General features: G+C 44.1%; 1 protein-coding gene across 1 annotated transcript in view; it reads left to right on the forward strand.

Annotated features, from left to right (window-relative positions):
• Nucleotides 1-6,283, forward strand: part of ccdc170 (coiled-coil domain containing 170) — a 93,811-nt gene extending 87,528 nt beyond the window's left edge. Inside the window, exon 12 of the mRNA XM_060831154.1 lies at nt 6,005-6,283. Within this exon, the coding sequence (XP_060687137.1) occupies nt 6,005-6,283 (279 nt within the window). The remainder of the gene's footprint in view (nt 1-6,004) is intronic.
• Nucleotides 6,284-18,584: the final 12,301 nt, after the last annotated feature.

The raw sequence follows: 18,584 nt of genomic DNA on the forward strand, positions 1-18,584 counted from the left end.
ACTAAATAGCGACAGCTTGAAGGAATGTCCATATTACAGAAAAGGAGGTGCTGGAGGTGCTGGACGTCTTAAAATATACAAAGGTGGGTAAGTCCTCAGGACTTGATCAGATGTACTCTAGAACTCTGTGGGAAGCTAGAGAAGTGATTGCTCTGCCCCTTGCTGAGATATTTGTATCATCGATAGTCACAGGTGAGGTGCTAGAAGACCGGAGTTTGGCTAACGTGGTGCAACTGTTTAAGAAAGGAGGTAAGGAAAAGCCAGAGAAGTATAGACCAGTGAGCCTGACATTAGTGATGGGTAAGTTGTTGAAAGGAATCCTGAGGAACAGGATTTACATGCATTTGGAGAGGCAAGGACCGATTGGGGATAATCAACATGGCTTTGAGTGTGGGAAATTGTATCTCACAAACTTGATTGAGTTTTTTGAAGAAGTAACAAAAAAGATTGAGGGGGGGCAGAATGGTGGATGTGATCTGTATGGACTTCAGTTAAGTGTTCAATAAGGTTCCCCATGGGAGACTGGTTAGCAAGATTACATGACATGGATTACAGGGAGAACTAGCCATTTGGATGTAGAACTGGTTCAAAGGTAGAAGACAGAGGGTGGTGGTGGTGGGTTGTTTTTCAGACTGGAGGCCTGTGACCAGTGGAGTGCCACAAGGATTGGTGTTAGGTTAATTGCTTTTATTCATTTATATAAATGATTTGGATGTGAACATAGGAGGTATGGTTGTAAGTTTGCAGATTACACCAAAATTGGAGGTGTCATGGACGATGAGAAAGGTTACCTCAGAGTACATCGGGACCTTGGTCAGATGGGCCAATGGGTCAAGGAGTGGCAGATGGAATTCACTTTAGATAAGTGTGAGGTGCTGGATTTTGGAAAGGTAAATCAAGTCAGGACTTAAACACTTAATGGCCAGATCCTGAGGAGTGTTGCTGAACAAAGATATCTTGGAGTGCAAGTCCATAGTTCCTTGAAAGAGGAGTCACAGGTAGATAGGCTAGTGAAGAAGACATTTGATATGCTTGCCTTTATTGGACAGTGCATTGAGTACAGGAGTTGGGAGGTCATGTTGTGGCTGTACAGGACATTGGTTAGGCCACTATTGGAATACTGTGTGCAATTCTGGTCTCCCTGCTATAGGAAGGATGTTGTGAAACTTGAAAGGGTTCAGAAAAGATTTACAAGGATGTTGCCAGGGTTGGAGGATTTGAGCTAGAGGGAGAGAATGAATAGGCTGGAGCTGTTTTCCGGAGCTTCGGAGACTGAGGGGTGACATTATAGAAGTTTATAAAAGTGTGAGAACCATGGTAAATAGACAAAGTCTTTTCCTCAGGGTGGGGGAGTCCAAAACTAGAGAGCATAGATTTAAGTGTGAGAGGGAAAAGCCATAAAAGGGACCTAAGGGGCAATCTTTTTATGCAGAGGGTGGTGCGTGTATGAAATGAGCTGCCAGAGGAAGTCATGAAGGCTGGTACAATTACAACATTTAAAAGGCATCTGGATGAGTACATGAATAGAAAGAGTTTAGAGGGATATGGGCCATGTGCTGGCAAATGGGACTAGATTAGATTAGGATATCTGGTTGTCATGGATGTGTTGGACCGAAGGTCCGTTTCTGTGTATGTATCTCTTGTGACTTTATGGTACCTGCATTCCTGTTACCCCTCATCCCTTCCCCAAATCATACAGTGTGGTAGTGTGACTTGGTCTGTCGAGTCACACCGACCCTCCAAAGAGGAGGAAACCAGAATACCTGGTGGAAACCCACGCAGATACGGGGGGAATGTGCAAATTCCACAGAGTGTCGCTAGAGGCTGGAATCAAACCTGGGTCCCTGGTGCTGTGAGACAGCAGTGCTAAACACTGAGCCTCCCCTGTGCCTACAGTTGTAAGTTCCACCAGTGGCCAATGGGAGCTCTGGATTGATAATTGGACAATGTTCCTTTCCCCCATTCACAATGTTTCCCGTTGTTAGGTGCTTCACATATTGGAATCTTTGTGGCTTAGTCACTGATTCTCTGTCTCAGGGAGCCTCCCCTCTCACACTCCACAATCCAGGAACTTGATCCTCAACTATAATGATGGATGGATAACTGTTCACACATTCCATATTGCCTCATTAAAACCTTTGTCTCTTGGGTTCTCTTTCAACCTTTGCTGTATAGCCATATGCTATTTCCATATGCTCTATTTTCAATTTACTTCATACAACCAGAGAGTACAAAAGAGGCCCTTTGGCCCATCACTCCTATGCTGGCTCTTCGAAGGAGCCGTCCAGTGAATCTCAGGCTCCACGCGGCTCTGCTCTATCTGCTCCATGGCCCAGTAAATGTTCCTTTTCGTGTATACCTGTCTAAAAACTACTGTTGCATCTGCTTCCACTCTTTCAGGCAGAGAGAGAGAGAGATTCAGGCCAAAGTGAATCAACATTTCTATTCATTTGTCTATCCCAGCAACAATCTCCCAGCTTTTCCTCCATCTATCTTAAGTTTTCCTTCACTCGCTACCAACTTGCCTCCTAGTAAAACATTTCTATTTTTCTATCCAAACCCTTCCCCATTTTGGACACCTCCATTGCTTCTATCCTTGACCCAGTTCCAGCCAGTTAAAATATACTGAGTGACATTGAGAGATTTGGACATTCCCAGTGATACTTCCGGGCCTACGGACAGTCAAGATGGGCTGAATGACTTCTTTCTGTACTGTAATGACTGTACGCCAGAAATTAGAGCAGAGGATATCATGTGTAAATGCTGAAATAGCTCACATTTTCTAAACTTGTGGATTGAAATGTTTGCTGCAGTTAGATATCCTTCTGTTTATGCTTCTCTGTTAATTCATTTTCCCATTGGCTCACTTTTTATAATCTCACCATTCTCTTTCCGTAGCAGATACTTTGAATACTTATCCCTTATGCTAAGTCTTGCATTCCTACCTAAACCACAGTGGTGTGCATTGCCAGTTCCACTACTCTGATGAGCCTCAGCTGTCTTTAGTGCATCAAACTGGCTGTTAAACATTTCTTGATGTTTCTCTTTGTAGATCACCGGTGCTTTTAGCAAGCTTGAGGCAAGTTTTCTCAAAGTCTCAAACTGAGAATTTTGAAAAAGCATTGGGGTTAGGAAGCTGCCAATGTGAATGGGAAAACGTTTTCCTACATTGTACAGGGCATGATTTGAGAATCAAGGGACACCAATTTAAGACCGAGATGAGGAGGAATTTTTTTTCCCTCAGGTGGCTGACAGCGTGAAACTCCTTGCCACAGCGAAGTGTGGGGGCAAAGTCCTTGCATATACTTAAGGTTGAGATGGATAGATTCTGGTTTGGTAGGGGAATCAATTGTGATGGGGAAAAGGCAGGAATGAAAGCTGAGGAGTATCGGATCTGCCTTGAATCCTGTTTAATGGCGGAACAGGCTCAAGGGGCCAATTGGCCTACCCCTGTTCCTATTTCTAATGATCTTATTGAGTGTGATGTTACCTATCTTCTTACTAAGACCAGCAACAGTTATCTTTAGCTCCTGTGTTCTGAGCACCAAGTGGGAATTGTCTCAAATTCCCCTCATCACTTCATCAAATGATCACTTGCACCTTTTCTCTGTGGATTCCAACGTTGGGCCTGGAGGACAGTCTGATTATATTTGATAATACTGTCCATTCCTCATAGCAACAAGCATTTCACATTTAATATGATGACTGAAGTCAAAATCAATCAGCAGAATTACCCAGAAGGGAACCGGTTACGTCATCATCTCCGTGTCACTCTTCAATTGGAGTTGCCGACTTTAGTCTTATAATGCCCAATATTTCTCACATTGTCTTTTGAATACTGTTTGTTTCTCCTTTTATACTAAAGTGTCCCTTGTTTTAATAACTCTGAGTGAAAACATTTCTAATAGTATCTCCTTACATTCCTCTCTTCAGTTTGAACCCCCTTGTCACTGACTGTTAGGTATCGTCTTTTCCTGTTGACTCTCTCAAACCCTTCATCATGTTGAATGCCTCCGTTAGCTTCCTCCTTAAGCTTCTCGGTTACAGCACAAAGACTGCAGCAGCCCAAGAAGGCAGCTCACTGCCTCCTTCTCAAGGTCAACTTGGGATGGTCAATAAACACAGGCCCAGCCAGTAATACTCACATCCCATGAGTGAGAGACTAAAATGAAACATATTTTCCTAATTTCAGATATGCCATGAAGTATGTAATGGCACTCACACCACATTGTGCTTTTACTTCATCTGACTGTACCCTAGGAAATATTCGCATCTTAGTTGACACCTCCCCCCCCCTCCCCCCCAACACCTCTGGTGAATCTCTGCCCACTGGCCTATCTCCATTCTGCCAGCCCCTGGAAATGCCAGCTCATCCAAAACTCTCAGGCCCATTTTTGTAACCCTGACCAAGTCCCTTTCACTCTGGGCTCATTGACTGACATTGGCTCCCAATCTGACAACGCCTGTTTAAAATCCTTCTTGTATTCAGAACCACCAATGGCCATGTCTCTACCTATCTGAGGAAACTTCTACAAACTGCCGACAACTATTGTCTACCTCAGAATTCTCTGTATTCCGTCAGGCTCATGAGATCCAACCTCATCCTTCTGAAACTCCATTGAGTACAGATCCAGAGTGTTATACTGTTCCTCTTGTGACAAGCCCTTTATCCCTTGGGATCATTCTTGTAAACATGCTCTGGACCCCCTCCAAGGCCAGCAGATCTTTCCTTAGATATGGGGCCGAAAACTGCTCACAGTATTCCGAATGTGATCTGACCAGAGCTGCCTTCAGCTCAGCAATATGTTTCTACTGTTGTATTCCGGCCGTCCTGAAATGAATGCTAACATTGCATTTGCTTTCCTAATTGGCAACTGAACCTGCATGTTATCCTTAAAAGAATCCTTAATTAGGATTCTCAAGTCCTTTGTCCACGGCTGATTCTTTGGTGACCATGCATTCAGTTGTCTCGGCTGTAAGATTGAAATCCCCTCCCTGAGAATCTGACTCTCTACCTCTCCCAGTCCCAGTAAGACCCTCCGTTTAGACTACTGTTTTGACCCGTGTGTCCAGATAGTGTCCTTGTATGGCTCTGTACCAAATGGTGTATGATAATGTTCCTGTGAGGCACTCTGAGGCACTTTACTACATTTCATTTGTCTGGCGCCGGCATGATGAACCCAGTGTAATCTTGCCATGCTGTAAATTTATTTGATTCGACGACAGGTACTATATAAATGCAGGCAGTTCTTGCTATTTCTACATTTTAAAGCTGAATCCTTTTGAAGGAAATTGATGATGATATGCTGTGGATGAGTGATGCAGTTTAACTGAGTCCTGATTTGTTAAGCCGTGTCTTGGTTTAAAGTTATACAGGTTTCCCCCATTATCTGACAGGAGAGCGTTCCAGTGAAACCTTCCATAAGCTGAAATGGAGTAAAGCCAAAAAGCATTAATTTAGATTAGGTTCCCTACAGCGTGGAAACAAGGCCCTTCGGCCCAACAAGTCCACACTGGCCCTCTGAAGAGTAACCCACCAAGACCCATTTCACTCTGACTAATACACCTAACACTATGGGCAATTTAGTGTGGGCAATTCACCTGACCTGCACATCTTTGGACTGTGAGTAGAAACTAGAGCACCCGGAGGAAACCCACACAGACACGGGGAGAACGTGCAAACTGCACACAGACAGTAAACCGAGATTGAACCTGAGACCCTGATGCTGTGAGGTAGCAGTGCTAACCACTCAGCTACTGTGCTGCCCATTTATATGTGTAAAATTTTGCCTTTTTTTTTGTCAAAGCGAAAATCCTCTTTGGATTTCTTTCGGTTAACGAAAACAGGTACTAATGTAGGTCTCTCGTAAAACCGAACTGGCGTAAAGTGAACTTGCTAAAAGCGGGGGTTGGGGGAGGGGGGGAAGCGGAATACCTGTCCATTCAAAGATGTGTGTTCCCGAATTGGATAATTAACCAAACTGTTGCATGTTTGTTATTTCAGCTGTTGGATTTCCGGGAGGTTGTCTCAAGGATACTGGGCCTGAACGTTAATACCCTTGCACTTCCTGAGTATGAGATCGTCAAACGGCTGGAAAAGCTCGCCCAAGCTCACCACACGTCTGCCATGTCGGCGCTGTGCCTTGAGAATTCGATGGGTAAACTACACCAGGGTTACGTGGCAGGGTGTGAGGCCAGGCAAAGGTTGGCCAGTAGTCTCAACCATCCAGGGTACAAGCCCACGCCTGCGTTGCCAGCACGAAGACCAAAGAGCAGCTCGTAAGAAGCTTCAGAAATTGAACATTTGTGAGCAACATCCAGATCATGTTCAGATTGACTACTTCGAGATATTTTTGGCGTCTGCCCTTCTCTTGCGATGATCTTGCAACCTTAAGCCTAAGTGGCCAGCCATGGTTCAGTTAGTAACCCCCGACCCATGTCAGAAGGCCGTGGGATCAAGGCTACTCCAGAAAGCAGAGCATATGATTTAGGATGACATGCACGGTGCAGTACTGAGGGAGTGCTGCATGGTTGGTAGCACCATCTATCATTTGAGACTGAGGCCCTGAGCTGCATGCAGAAGATTCTCAAAACTGTTTAAAAGATTTGGAGGTGCCGGTGTTGGACTGGGGTGGACAAAGTTAAAAAAAACACACGACACCAGGTTATAGTCCAACAGGTTTATTTGGAAGCACTAGCTTTCAGACCACCGTTCCTTCATCAGGAAGTTACGCAACCACCTGATGAAGGAGCAGCACTCTGAAAGCTAGTGCTTCCAAATAAATCTGTTGGACTATAACCTGGTGTTGTGTAATTTTTAAGTTAAAAGAAGAATTGCTACATTCTCCTGACCAAAATTAAATCTTCATCTGATATTGCTAAAACATTAACTGGTTACGCTGTCGTTGCCATCCCTGAGAGTTTGCTGTATGCCCCATGTTTCTGTGTTATAGCAGTGTCTGTACATCAAAGGTTTAGCAGCAAAGCACTTTGGGAAGTGAGCAGGTTGTGGCAAGTGTTGTACAGATGTTCTTTGTTTTTAAGTGACTACTGTCACTCAGAAATATGTCAGAGGCATTATGGTGGTAGCAGAGCAGGAAGGAGAGAGAAGCTGAGAGTGGAGCCACAATCCAAGAGGAACATTCTCAAAGCAGGCAAAGGTCTGAGGTGACGGGACTGAATATTTCAGGATGTTCCAGAGGGACCCGTCATCCTGGCCGAACAAATGGCCACCAGTGCTGGATTAAGAGGGCAGCGCAGTGACTCAGTGGTTAGCACTGCTGTCTCACAGCGCCAGTGACTGGGTTCAATTCCAGCCTCGGGTGACTGTCTGTGTGGAGTTTGCACGTTCTCTCCATGTCTGCGTGGGTTTCCTCTGGGTGCTCTAGTTTCCTCCCACAGTCCAAAGATGTGCAGATTAGGTGAATTGGCCACGCTAAATTCAGTGTTTAGGGGTGTGTAGTTTAGCTGCATTGGTCCGGGGTAAAGGTAGAGTAATAGGGTAAGGGAATGGGTCTAGGTGGGTTACTCTTCGGAGGATCAGTGTAGATTGTTGGGCCAAATAGCCTGTTTCCCCACTGTAGGGATTCTAAACAAAAAAGACAATGACTGAGCTGTGGGACTTAAATGGTGAGAGGAGATTTCTAAAGGAATGTAGGACAAGGCTACGGAGGGTGACTGACAAACTGCAGCTACCTATAAATATATTGAGGGGGTTCCAACCCCATGAGAAATCCATCAGATTTGCCCCAGATGGAGATTGAATGCCCTCCCTTCACCTGAGTGCCAGTCAACCATGTGACTGCTTTGCAGAACCCCTTTGTTTTGTCTGTAAAAATAACCCTCAGCTTCTAGTTGATCGCCCCGTCAACCCACCCTTCTGTTCCCTGGTCAGCGTCTCTGTCTCAGGCTTGCTGCAGTGCTCCGGTGAAGCTCAGCACGTTAAAAGAACAGCTCGTCATTTTCCACTTGGGGACCCTGCAATATTGAGTGCAATCATTTTACACCGAGAACACGTGTTTCCACGTCCTTTAGCCACCCCTACACCCCAGACCTTATCATAGCATGGACTGATTTAAGTGTAGCCAATGCATTTTCACCTCCTCATTGTACCCATAATCAGCTTTTCTCCTTCCCTGGCTTAGTACCACCCATCCCTTTGTCAGCCCAATGTCTTTCAGTCTCTCTGAGCTCTGTCTCCAACTATCTGCTCGCTCATTTCCCTCACCCCACCTCCCTCCAAAATCATCATAGAGTCATAGAGATGTACAGCACGGAAACAGACCCTTCGATCCAACTTATCCATGCCAACCAGATATTCCAATCTAATCTAGTCCCATTTGCCAACACTTGACCCATTTCCCTCTAAACCCTTCCTATTCGTATAGCAATCCAGATGCCTTTTAAACGCTGTAATTGTACCAAGCTCCACCACTTCCTCTGACAGCTTATTCCATACACATACCGCCCTCTGTGTGAAAAAGTTGCTCTTAGGTCCCTTTTAAATCTTTCCCCTCTCACCCTTAACCCATGCCCTCTAATTCTGGACTCCCCCTCGCAAGAGAAAAGACTTTGTCTATTTATCCTCAGCATAAGTGCCACCTTTTTTCTCGCTACTATCAGTTCTGATTAAGGGTCAGTGGACTCAGTGTCAACCCTGTTTCCTCTCCAAAAAATGCTGAGAGACCTGCTGAGTTTCTCCAATAATTTGTTTCCATTTCAGATGATTGGCTAATTCAGATGGATCAGAAAAACAGGTGAAAAAATAAACAGTCTGTTCAGAGATGTTATTGCACACTTCTGGAGCAGCTGGGACTAGATAAATCCAGGATATCTAGTAGGCATTGGACCAAAGGGTTTGTTTGCATGCTGTACATCTCTATGTCATGAACCTGGGCCTCTCAGTGTGGGTGAAAGGACACTGTCACTGCACCACAAGAGCTCTTGGAGCATAAGAACTAGGAGCAGGAGTAGGCCACCTGGGCCTTCGAGCCTGCTCCGCCATTTAATAAGATCATGGCTGATCTTTTCATGGACTCAGTTCCACTTTCCCGTACTCCCACCCTCTCCCTTAATTCCTTTATTGTTAAAAAAAAACAATCTTAGCTCTAAAACGCTTACTGAACTAGTGTCAACTACTTCACTGGGCAAGGAATTCCATAGATTTACAACCCTCTGGGTGAAGCAGTTCCTTTTTCAGTCCTAAATCTGCTCCCTCTAATCTTGAAGCTGTGCCCTCTTGTCCTACTGAGTTGTTTTAATTTTCTTTCTTCTTGTTTTTATTTGACAATGGGAAGGCAATACTATTAGGATTGTGTATGACTTGGAGGGGAATTTGGAGATGCGATGCAGTTACGACCCTGGACTTTCTTGGAGGGGAAGTCATAGCAGGGTGGGTGGTGGTGGAGATTGGCTGAAGCCTTGTCATTACTGCGGCCACGTTGACACTGGGTGATGGATGTTTGATACTCTCTGTCAACTACAGAGATAAAGCAATAATAGGAGAACATGGATGGTTATGAGATAGCATTGATACCACCCCTCCAGTGTGTGGTACTGGTACAGTGCCACTGCTGAGTTTATCTATAACCCTGGGTGGAAAATGATGGACTCCTGTGCCAGTAATTTCCCTGTGTTTCCTGGATGTCTGATGTAAAATTGGTGGAAATGGCTGAGTGACCGAAGGAATTTTATCTTTTGGAGCCTTGCTCTTAAGGTTTCTGCGTTATCCTACTGCCTTGTATACTCACTGTTATTCGAAAATAGTGACCAGCTATGATTAAACATTATTTACTTGCAAGAGAAATGTGGCACATTTAGACTTTCCACAAAGTTTGGATTTTGCATTTTGTTTAACAATTTGCTCAATCAGTAATCTCTAATCTCTTAATTACTCTGCAGATTTGAAACTGACATGCTAATTTATTGGAGTAATTAAAAGATGATTTTCTCTTTAGTCACTCATGAAGTAAATCTGAGGGCCATTCTTAATGGGGATAAGAGTCAGCGGAACACAGGACAGAAATGGGGAAACATAGTTTTTATTCTCCAAAGCGCCCCCCTCCAAATATCACCCATCCACTGGAGATTCACAATTCTGGAGTTACTTACTTTTAAAAGTAATTTTGAATTAAACTAAGAAGCATTGTATTTGCAAGTTGAAAAGAGAATGTAACAAAATAAATCTGTAATTGATGCAATTACTGTTGTACTTGGCATTTAATGTTATAATGAAAGGTGTTGGACATGATTTTTCCAATCTGAACACAATGATAGCTTTTAATAACGATCAATACAGGACAGTAGGAATGTTGTTGCAAGTGTGCGTACAATATTGTTTAATTAGTAGTTCTAAAATGTATGTTTATGGAAAATTTTGTTATATAATACTTTTATAAGTAGATCATTGCCAAGAGGGTGGACTTGTCAACTGAAAGATTGGTCATCTTGCAATGTTGAAACATAATGAATTGACAGTTTCCTCAGAGGCAGGAGTGTTCCCCTCGAATTAGTAAATGCCCATTTTGAGGAGGTGTATTTTTGTTGCAATTTGGAGACCTTTCAAAGAGCTGTAATAATCAGGCTTTGAAGGGCTGAGAATGCCTTACTCTTATTGCATAGCTCAGAACAATTACTACAGAAATATGACCTGAGGGAGGGAGGGAGGCTTTGGTGCTTTTTCAAAACAGAGCAGCAGACCTTGAAGGCCCTCTAATGCACAAAGATGCTGTTCTTCCTGAGGTGAATGTACTTGGAAAGATGCTCATATCCATTTCTTTTTTACATCACAGAGACTCCACATCTTTGAACTAACAACCATTTAAGATCCTTTTCAATCCAACTTGGTTGATTTGCTCCATTCCTCGGGGATTAGATAATTAGCAATATTACTGACTAGAAAAACCTAGTAGGCTGCTGGTGGGTTTGGGATCAGGACCCTTGATCCTATCCAGTTGGATAATGCCATTTGGTTGGCATATTGTCATCGAAAATGCACCAGTTCTTGAAGATTGATAGTTAACTGCTGGACTTTATTGAAATTTTAAACCAGGCAGGTTGAGAGTTTGTCAAGCATTGCCCTGAGAAATAATTAGCAAATGGCAGTCAGCTATATTGTTGAGTTGAAACCGGTGCAGTGTTTGTACATGTTCTTTCCATCTGTATGTGTTATGAGTTCCAATGCTGGTGTGATGCCACATATGTATATCCCAAAGACATTTGGTCCATTATCATGCAATATATCCCTTCAGCCATCCACAATAAGCAGTGCACATAACTCTACCTAACCAGCCCATGCTCACAAAATTGGCGATAGAGTGTCCAACATGAGATGCAATTTGCTGGATGTGTGGAGGTTTATGCTGACTAATAATATAGCGTTGCCAGTCAGGTTAGCAATGTGCTGCAGGTGAGTGTAATGGAAGCAAAATACATTAATATACAGGGTTTTGTTGTTTGCAGACAGAAGGACTGGTGCATGCTTTGCAGCTGTTTCAATTCAAGATGATAGATGACAGCCACCATTCTCTGGGTTCTTTCACAGGATAACTCCCTGACCAATCCGAGTCAACCTGCCTGGTTTCCAATTTAAACAAGTCTGGCAGTTAACTGATTAACCAATGCATTCTGCCTGGCAACACGTCTGCCAATTAGAGTCCACTTACCAAACAATTAGAACCATCCTTTCACACAGTATAGGTGTTGGCTGTCCCCGTTATTGAGATTCTTGTGAATTGTCCTGATGAGTACAAGATGAGAAACTTTGACAAAATGTAAGGATGCTCAAATTATTATTGGATGAAGAGAAGTATTAGAGAAATTAATAGGACTAAAATTTGACATATACACAGAACTTAATGATTGGTATCCCCAAGATTCTAGTGAGATGGTGATAGAGGGGACCAAGGGTGTGAAGCAGGAGATTTGTGGTCATACCATTAGTAGCTTGCCAGATAGCAGGGAGGGTTAGGGTTAGATAGATGAAACAGAGCTAAAATCATGATGTGGAGAACCAATTCCTATGTAGAGCTCAGGAGAGGTAGGCATCCATGTCTTCCCCCAGTTCTCCTCTGCTCCCTTTCATTGTGTTGTATCTTGTAATGTAAGAAAAGCTGCATGTTTGTGTTTGAGTGATGTACCTACTGTAAAACAGCTGGAGGGTACATGAAGACAGCAAGAGTTGGTTGGAGGCAAGTGACATTGAGAGACATGTGAGAGTGGAGACTTTAAGCATCTATGTGAAGTTATTAGACTTGTTACCATGACACTGCTACCAGGCCCTGGCTTCCAAACCTTCTGCCATTCCTTATGAAGATGGTCTTTGAGAGACATCTGGAGGGACTATAGTATCTCTCCTTTTTTTTTGGATTAGTGGTGCTGGAAGAGCACAGCAGTTCAGGCAGCATCCAAGGAGCAGCAAAATCGACGTTTCAGGCAAAAGCCCTTCATCATCTCTCCTCCTTTGACCTGCACATCTCCACTGCCCGTCTGGAACTTTCTCTATGCCCTAATGTTCAGTTTTCCCAAATTTCTGCAGGGGTATTCCTTTCTTCCATCATTCCTTTAAGAGTGAGCCTGCCTTTAAAAAAGTGTAGGCAGCCTATGCCATGGGGTCAGCACAAGGTGCCACCTGCTGTGTGTAAACCCAAATGACGTTGAGATGCAAAGGCTAATTGCAATTTTGGAGAAGATTTGTAGCTCAGGTTGTAAGTTAGCACACTGAGCTGGCAGATTTGTTCTCAGACATTTAGTCCATGCTGGGTAACATCATCAGTGAGCATCCAATGAAGTGCTGGTGGTCTGTCCTGTTTACTATTTATGTGTCTTGGTCTGTTGTGGTGGATTATGTCATTTCCAGTTCTGTTTCTGAGAGTTTGGTAAATGGAGTCCAAATCGATATGTTTGTTAATGGAGTTCTGGTTTGAATGCCAGGCCTCTAGGAATTCCTGTGCATGTCTTTGTTTAGCCTGTCCCAGGATGGACATATTGTCCCAGGATGGAGGTATTGTCCCAGTCCCCCTTCGTCTATGTATGGATACTAGTGATAGTTGGTCATGTCTTTTTGGTGGCTAATTGGTGCTCATATATCCTGGTGGCTAGTTTGCTGCCCATCTGTCCAATGTAATGTTTGCTGTCTTTGGTTGATTTTTGTTGTAAAATCGTGCAGGGGATTATTTTATTTCTATTTTTCACCTTGATTTGAATGGGCACAGTATACTGTGACCATGGTCCCCTCACCCAAACTTCCCAGCAATTGAATGGAGAGCCCTCAGGGAAGTGCTCCGAACATGCATATTGTGAAAATATGCTGATTTTAAAACCCTCAACTTTAAAAGATGTGGCTATGAACGCCATTATTTTCAGAGACGGTATGTTTGAGGAGGAAAATTTTCTGAGTTAACATGACAGTGAACAGATTACGTTGTATTGATTTTGGTTCTGGGTCATTTGCAGTTCCAAGCACTAACAATCATTTTCTGGATCAATAATGTTTCTCTTCTAGGTGTTGCATCTTCAATTTATTTCCCAGACAGTGAAAAGGTGAGGCAGGTTTCAAATTCAACTCCCAGTAACAACAAAAGCGTTTGATTTATATCATTGTGCGCGATTTTACATTTTTAGATAAAACCAACGTAATCTCCTTTATTAGGTATACATGTGGAGTTCAGATTTGTTTTGCACTCATGGGACGTTGTTTGGCAAGGTCACCACCTATCACCCATCCCTAATGATTTTTGATGTCCTGGTGCACTCATTCGAGTGATTTGCTAGATCGTTTCAGAATGCAGTTATGAGTTACCCAGTGCAGGTAAGGCTAACAGAATTCTTTCCCTGAGGCACTTTAGTGAACAAGGTGGGATTCATGACAATCCAATCATAGTTTTTTAAAAAAATCAATCTGATCAGATGAGCTGTGACCCACCTCTCTGTGTAAGTGGAGTTTCAACCTTTTTACCTAGTGGTTGAGGCACTAATGTCATGTTACAAGAGCTGTTTGGATGATTAAAAATATTTAAAACTATCCGTTCAGATGTATTGTGACATGCTTCTGGAACATGAGAGATACGGTGGCTCAGTGGTTAGCACAGCTGCCTCACAGCACCAGGGACCTGGGTTTGATTCCACTCTTAGGTGACTGTCTGTGTGGAGTTTACACACTGTCCCCATGTCTGTGTGGGTTACCTTCGGGTGCTCTGCATACCTTCCACAATCATAAGATGTGCAGGTCAGGTGAATTGGCCATGCTAAATTGCCCATAGTGTTAGGTGCATTAGTCAGAGGGAAATGGGTCTGGGTGGGTTACTCTTCAGAGGTTCAGTGTGGACTTGTTGGGCCAAACGGCCTGTTTCCACACTGTAGGGAATCTAATCTTACATGTGGGACTTGAACCCAAGCCTCCTGGCCCAGATATTGGGAATAGAATGAAAGAAGTACAAGTAAAATACTAATATTTACTGAATGAATGCTCCTATTGCAACTGTTATATTCCTTTCTGGTACAAAATTACAACAGGAAAACTGTCCCGACCATGACTAACAGAAGAAACTAATGGTGGCATTAAGTCCCAAGAAGTGTCATACTCAAAAAAGTAGCAAGCCCTGAGGATTTGGAACAATTTAAAATTCAGTGAAGGCAGACCAAGAGATTGAGTAAGTGGGGAAAAATAGGGTATGAGAGATAAAGTTGCAAGGAACATAAAAAAGAATGTAAATCCTTCTATAAGTCTATCCTTCTATAAAACAAAGGGATTAGTGAAGATGGTTGAAGGTACCTTGCAGTCTGAGATTGGAGAACAAGGAAATGGCACAATTAAATGGTTTGCTTAGTTCTGTCTTCACAAAGAAGTCATGAATAACTTCCCAGATACGATGGGGAAACAGGAGTCTAGTGAAGGGGAGGAATTGAATGAAATTAATATTCATTAAAAAATGTTCTGGAGAAGTTAATGGGACTTAAAGCTGGTAAATCCAAAGGACGGATGTTGTACATCCCAGGGTACTAAACGAGATGGCTGTGAAAGTAGGGGATGTGTTGGATGACAGGTTGTGGAGATTCTGGAACAATCCCAGCGGATTTGGGAAGGCCTCTTTTAAAAAGAAGAAGCAGATAAAACAGACTAGAGAAACTCAGTGAGTCTGGCAGTATTGATTCTAGTGACTCTTCTTCAGAACTCCAAAACGTTAACTCTGCTTCTCTCTCCACAGGTGCTGCTGAGTTTCTCCAGCTATTTCTGTTTTTGTTTATTTGAGATCTCCAGCATTTGCACTTCTTTATTTCAGTGACCGGTTAACCAAACATCAGTAGTCAAGGGAGTGCTAGAGTCTACTATATGACAAGAGAAAATATCAATGGTGTTAGACAAAGTCAAGACAAAAGGAAATTTCAGGTCTCCAGCATGCACAGTAATAAAAACAGAAAGTGTTGAAGAAACATTGGTGGTTCAGAATTCTCGCCTCCCATGCGGCGTAGCCCAGGCTCAATTCCTGACCAATGCATAGCAGTTCTTCCTTTCTCTACTTGCTCCGCTCATTTTTTTTTTGGGCAGCACGGTGGTTCAGTGGTTAGCACTGCTGCTTCACAGTGCCAGGGGCCCAGGTTCGATTCCAGCTTTGGGTGACTGGCTGTGTGGAGTTTGCACATTCTTCCTGTGTCTGCGTGGGTTTACTCCGGGTGCTCCGGTTTCCTCCCACAGTCCAAGTTCGGTGAATTGGCCATGCTAAATTGCCCATAGTGTTCAGGGATGTGTAGGCTAGGTGCATTAGTCAGGGGAATGGGTCTGGGTGGGTTACTGTTCGGAGGGTCGATGTGGGCTTGTTTGGCCAAATGGCCTGTTCTCACACCGTAAGGGTTCCCTGAAAACCTCTACTGCTCTGGCAGCGTCTGTGGAGACAGGGATAGAGTTAATGTTTCAAGTCCAATACAACTTCGTTGGGCAAAACCAACATCGATTTATGTAAAGGGAAATCATGTTTGACAAACTGTCATGACCCACTTGGGAAAATGAGCTGCAGTATTCTTGGGTCATTAACCAGAATTTAACGAAACTTCCCAATGTGTTTGTCTGATGAACTCAGGTTAACAGAAAATGCCGACCAGGTTTATGGACTTACCAAGAAACTATTGTTGGTTACAAATAAATAAATTCTAATCACTGGCAACAGAATGAATTATCATTATCACTGTACTAGTTGAAATGCTAACCTCCTGCACATACATGTAGGCAGATATAGGAAAACAAACAAACAAGGCTGTTATAAGTTGGAGTAAAACCTTCCATCCCGACCTGAAATTCACCTGGACTGTCTCAGACTCCTCCCTCCCCTTCCTAGACCTTTCCATTTCTATCTCGGGCGACCGACTCAACACAGACATCTATTATAAACCGACTGACTCCCACAGCTACCTGGACTACACCTCCTCCCACCCTGCCCCCTGTAAAAACGCCATCCCATATTCCCAATTCCTTCGTCTCCGCCGCATCTGCTCCCAGGAGGACCAGTTCCAACACCGCACAGCCCAGATGGCCTCCTTCTTCAAGGACCGCAGATTCCCCCCAGACGTGATCGACGATGCCCTCCACCGCATCTCCTCCACTTCCCGCTCCTCCGCCCTTGAGCCCCGCTCCTCCAACCGCCACCAAGACAGAACCCCACTGGTTCTCACCTACCACCCCACCAACCTCCGCATACAACGTATCATCCGCCGCCATTTCCGCCACCTCCAAACGGACCCCACCACCAAGGATATATTTCCCTCCCCTCCCCTATCAGCGTTCCGCAAGGACCACTCCCTTCGTGACTCCCTCGTCAGATCCACACCCCCCACCAACCCAACCTCCACCCCCGGCACCTTCCCCTGCAACCGCAGGAAATGTAAAACTTGCGCCCACACCTCCACACTCACTTCCCTCCAAGGCCCCAAGGGATCCTTCCATATCCGCCACAAGTTCACCTGTACCTCCACACACATCATCTATTGCATCCGCTGCACCCGATGTGGCCTCCTCTATATTGGTGAGACAGGCCGCTTACTTGCGGAACGCTTCAGAGAACACCTCTGGGCCGCCCGAACCAACCAACCCAACCACCCCGTGGCTCAACACTTTAACTCTCCCTCCCACTCCACCGAGGACATGCAGGTCCTTGGACTCCTCCACCGGCAGAACACAACAACACGACGGCTGGAGGAGGAGCGCCTCATCTTCCGCCTGGGAACCCTCCAACCACAAGGTATGAATTCAGATTTCTCCAGTTTCCTCATTTCCCCTCCCCCCACCTTATCTCAGTCGGTTCCCTCAACTCAGCACCGCCCTCCTAACCTGCAATCCTCTTCCTGACCTCTCCGCCCCCACCCCACTCCGGCCTATCACCCTCACCTTGACCTCCTTCCACCTATCCCACCTCCATCGCCCCTCCCCCTAGTCCCTCCTCCCTACCTTTTATCTTAACCTGCTTGGCTCTCTCTCTTATTCCTGATGAAGGGCTTATGCTCGAAACGCCGAATTCTCTATTCCTGAGATGCTGCCTGGCCTGCTGTGCTTTGACCAGCAACACATTTGCAGCTGTTATAAGTTGGAGGAACAATTACTGGGGAAACACATTAATAGACCAGAATACAGGGTTCAGCCACTTTGCTTCCCAAAATCTTCTGATCGCCAATCTTCTTATCTCTAGATTTTTAAAAAAATATTTTTATTGAAAACTTTTTCTTTACAAAATTCTAAAGTTACAAAAAGAAGAAAATATAGCATTGTAACAACAAAAACAGCAAGAAACCAACTACTCCACCACTCTACAAATGAAATCAAAACTACACTTATTACAAATCAATAAATAAATAAATAATGCAGCTCAGCGCAACAAGACCATAGCTCACAACCTTTGAGAGCATCAATTATTAAACCCACATTTGTTCGAAATTCTTCTCTCAGGGCATTAGATTTATTAAACCAAACCATTATGGCTAGACAAAAGCCCTAATCAAAATGGCAGACAGATCTGCTTCCAAATAATTCAAAAAAAGGTGGCCATGTCGTATTAAAATTGTCCATTTTCGGGTGCACCATATTTGTGAGAAAGTCCAAAGGGATGTGTTCCATAATTAACTTACACCACCCTTACAGACCCGGGGGGTTCTCAGACACCCAGCACATCAGAATGTTTTTCCTCGCACAAAAAGTGAGCATGTTAAAAAGCTTTTTCCCATGTACATTTAGGGAGGTAAATTTGGCAAACCCACGAACAGAGAGACCTGGTGCACTTTGACTTCAGTCCCCAAGACCCTCTCTACTACTCCTGCCACAGTGCTCCAGTATATATGGAGCAGGACCACAAACAATGAGTGAGGGTACCCATATTTACTTTACACTTGGGGCACATTCAGGATGCACCCTGCTTAAATTTTGCAAGACGATCTAGGACCAGATGAGCGCGATGAGGAATCTTTAACTGCACAGCATGGGTCCTATTACATATCGAAATGTTTCTCGTGTTATCACAAGTGTCCTCCCATGTTTCCAAAATGATATCAACTCCTAACTCTTTCTCCCAGACCTCATGTAAAAGCTCAACATCACCTTATGAACC

The sequence above is a fragment of the Hemiscyllium ocellatum genome, chromosome 10 (assembly GCF_020745735.1).
Source record: "Hemiscyllium ocellatum isolate sHemOce1 chromosome 10, sHemOce1.pat.X.cur, whole genome shotgun sequence".
Lineage (NCBI taxonomy): Eukaryota > Metazoa > Chordata > Chondrichthyes > Orectolobiformes > Hemiscylliidae > Hemiscyllium > Hemiscyllium ocellatum.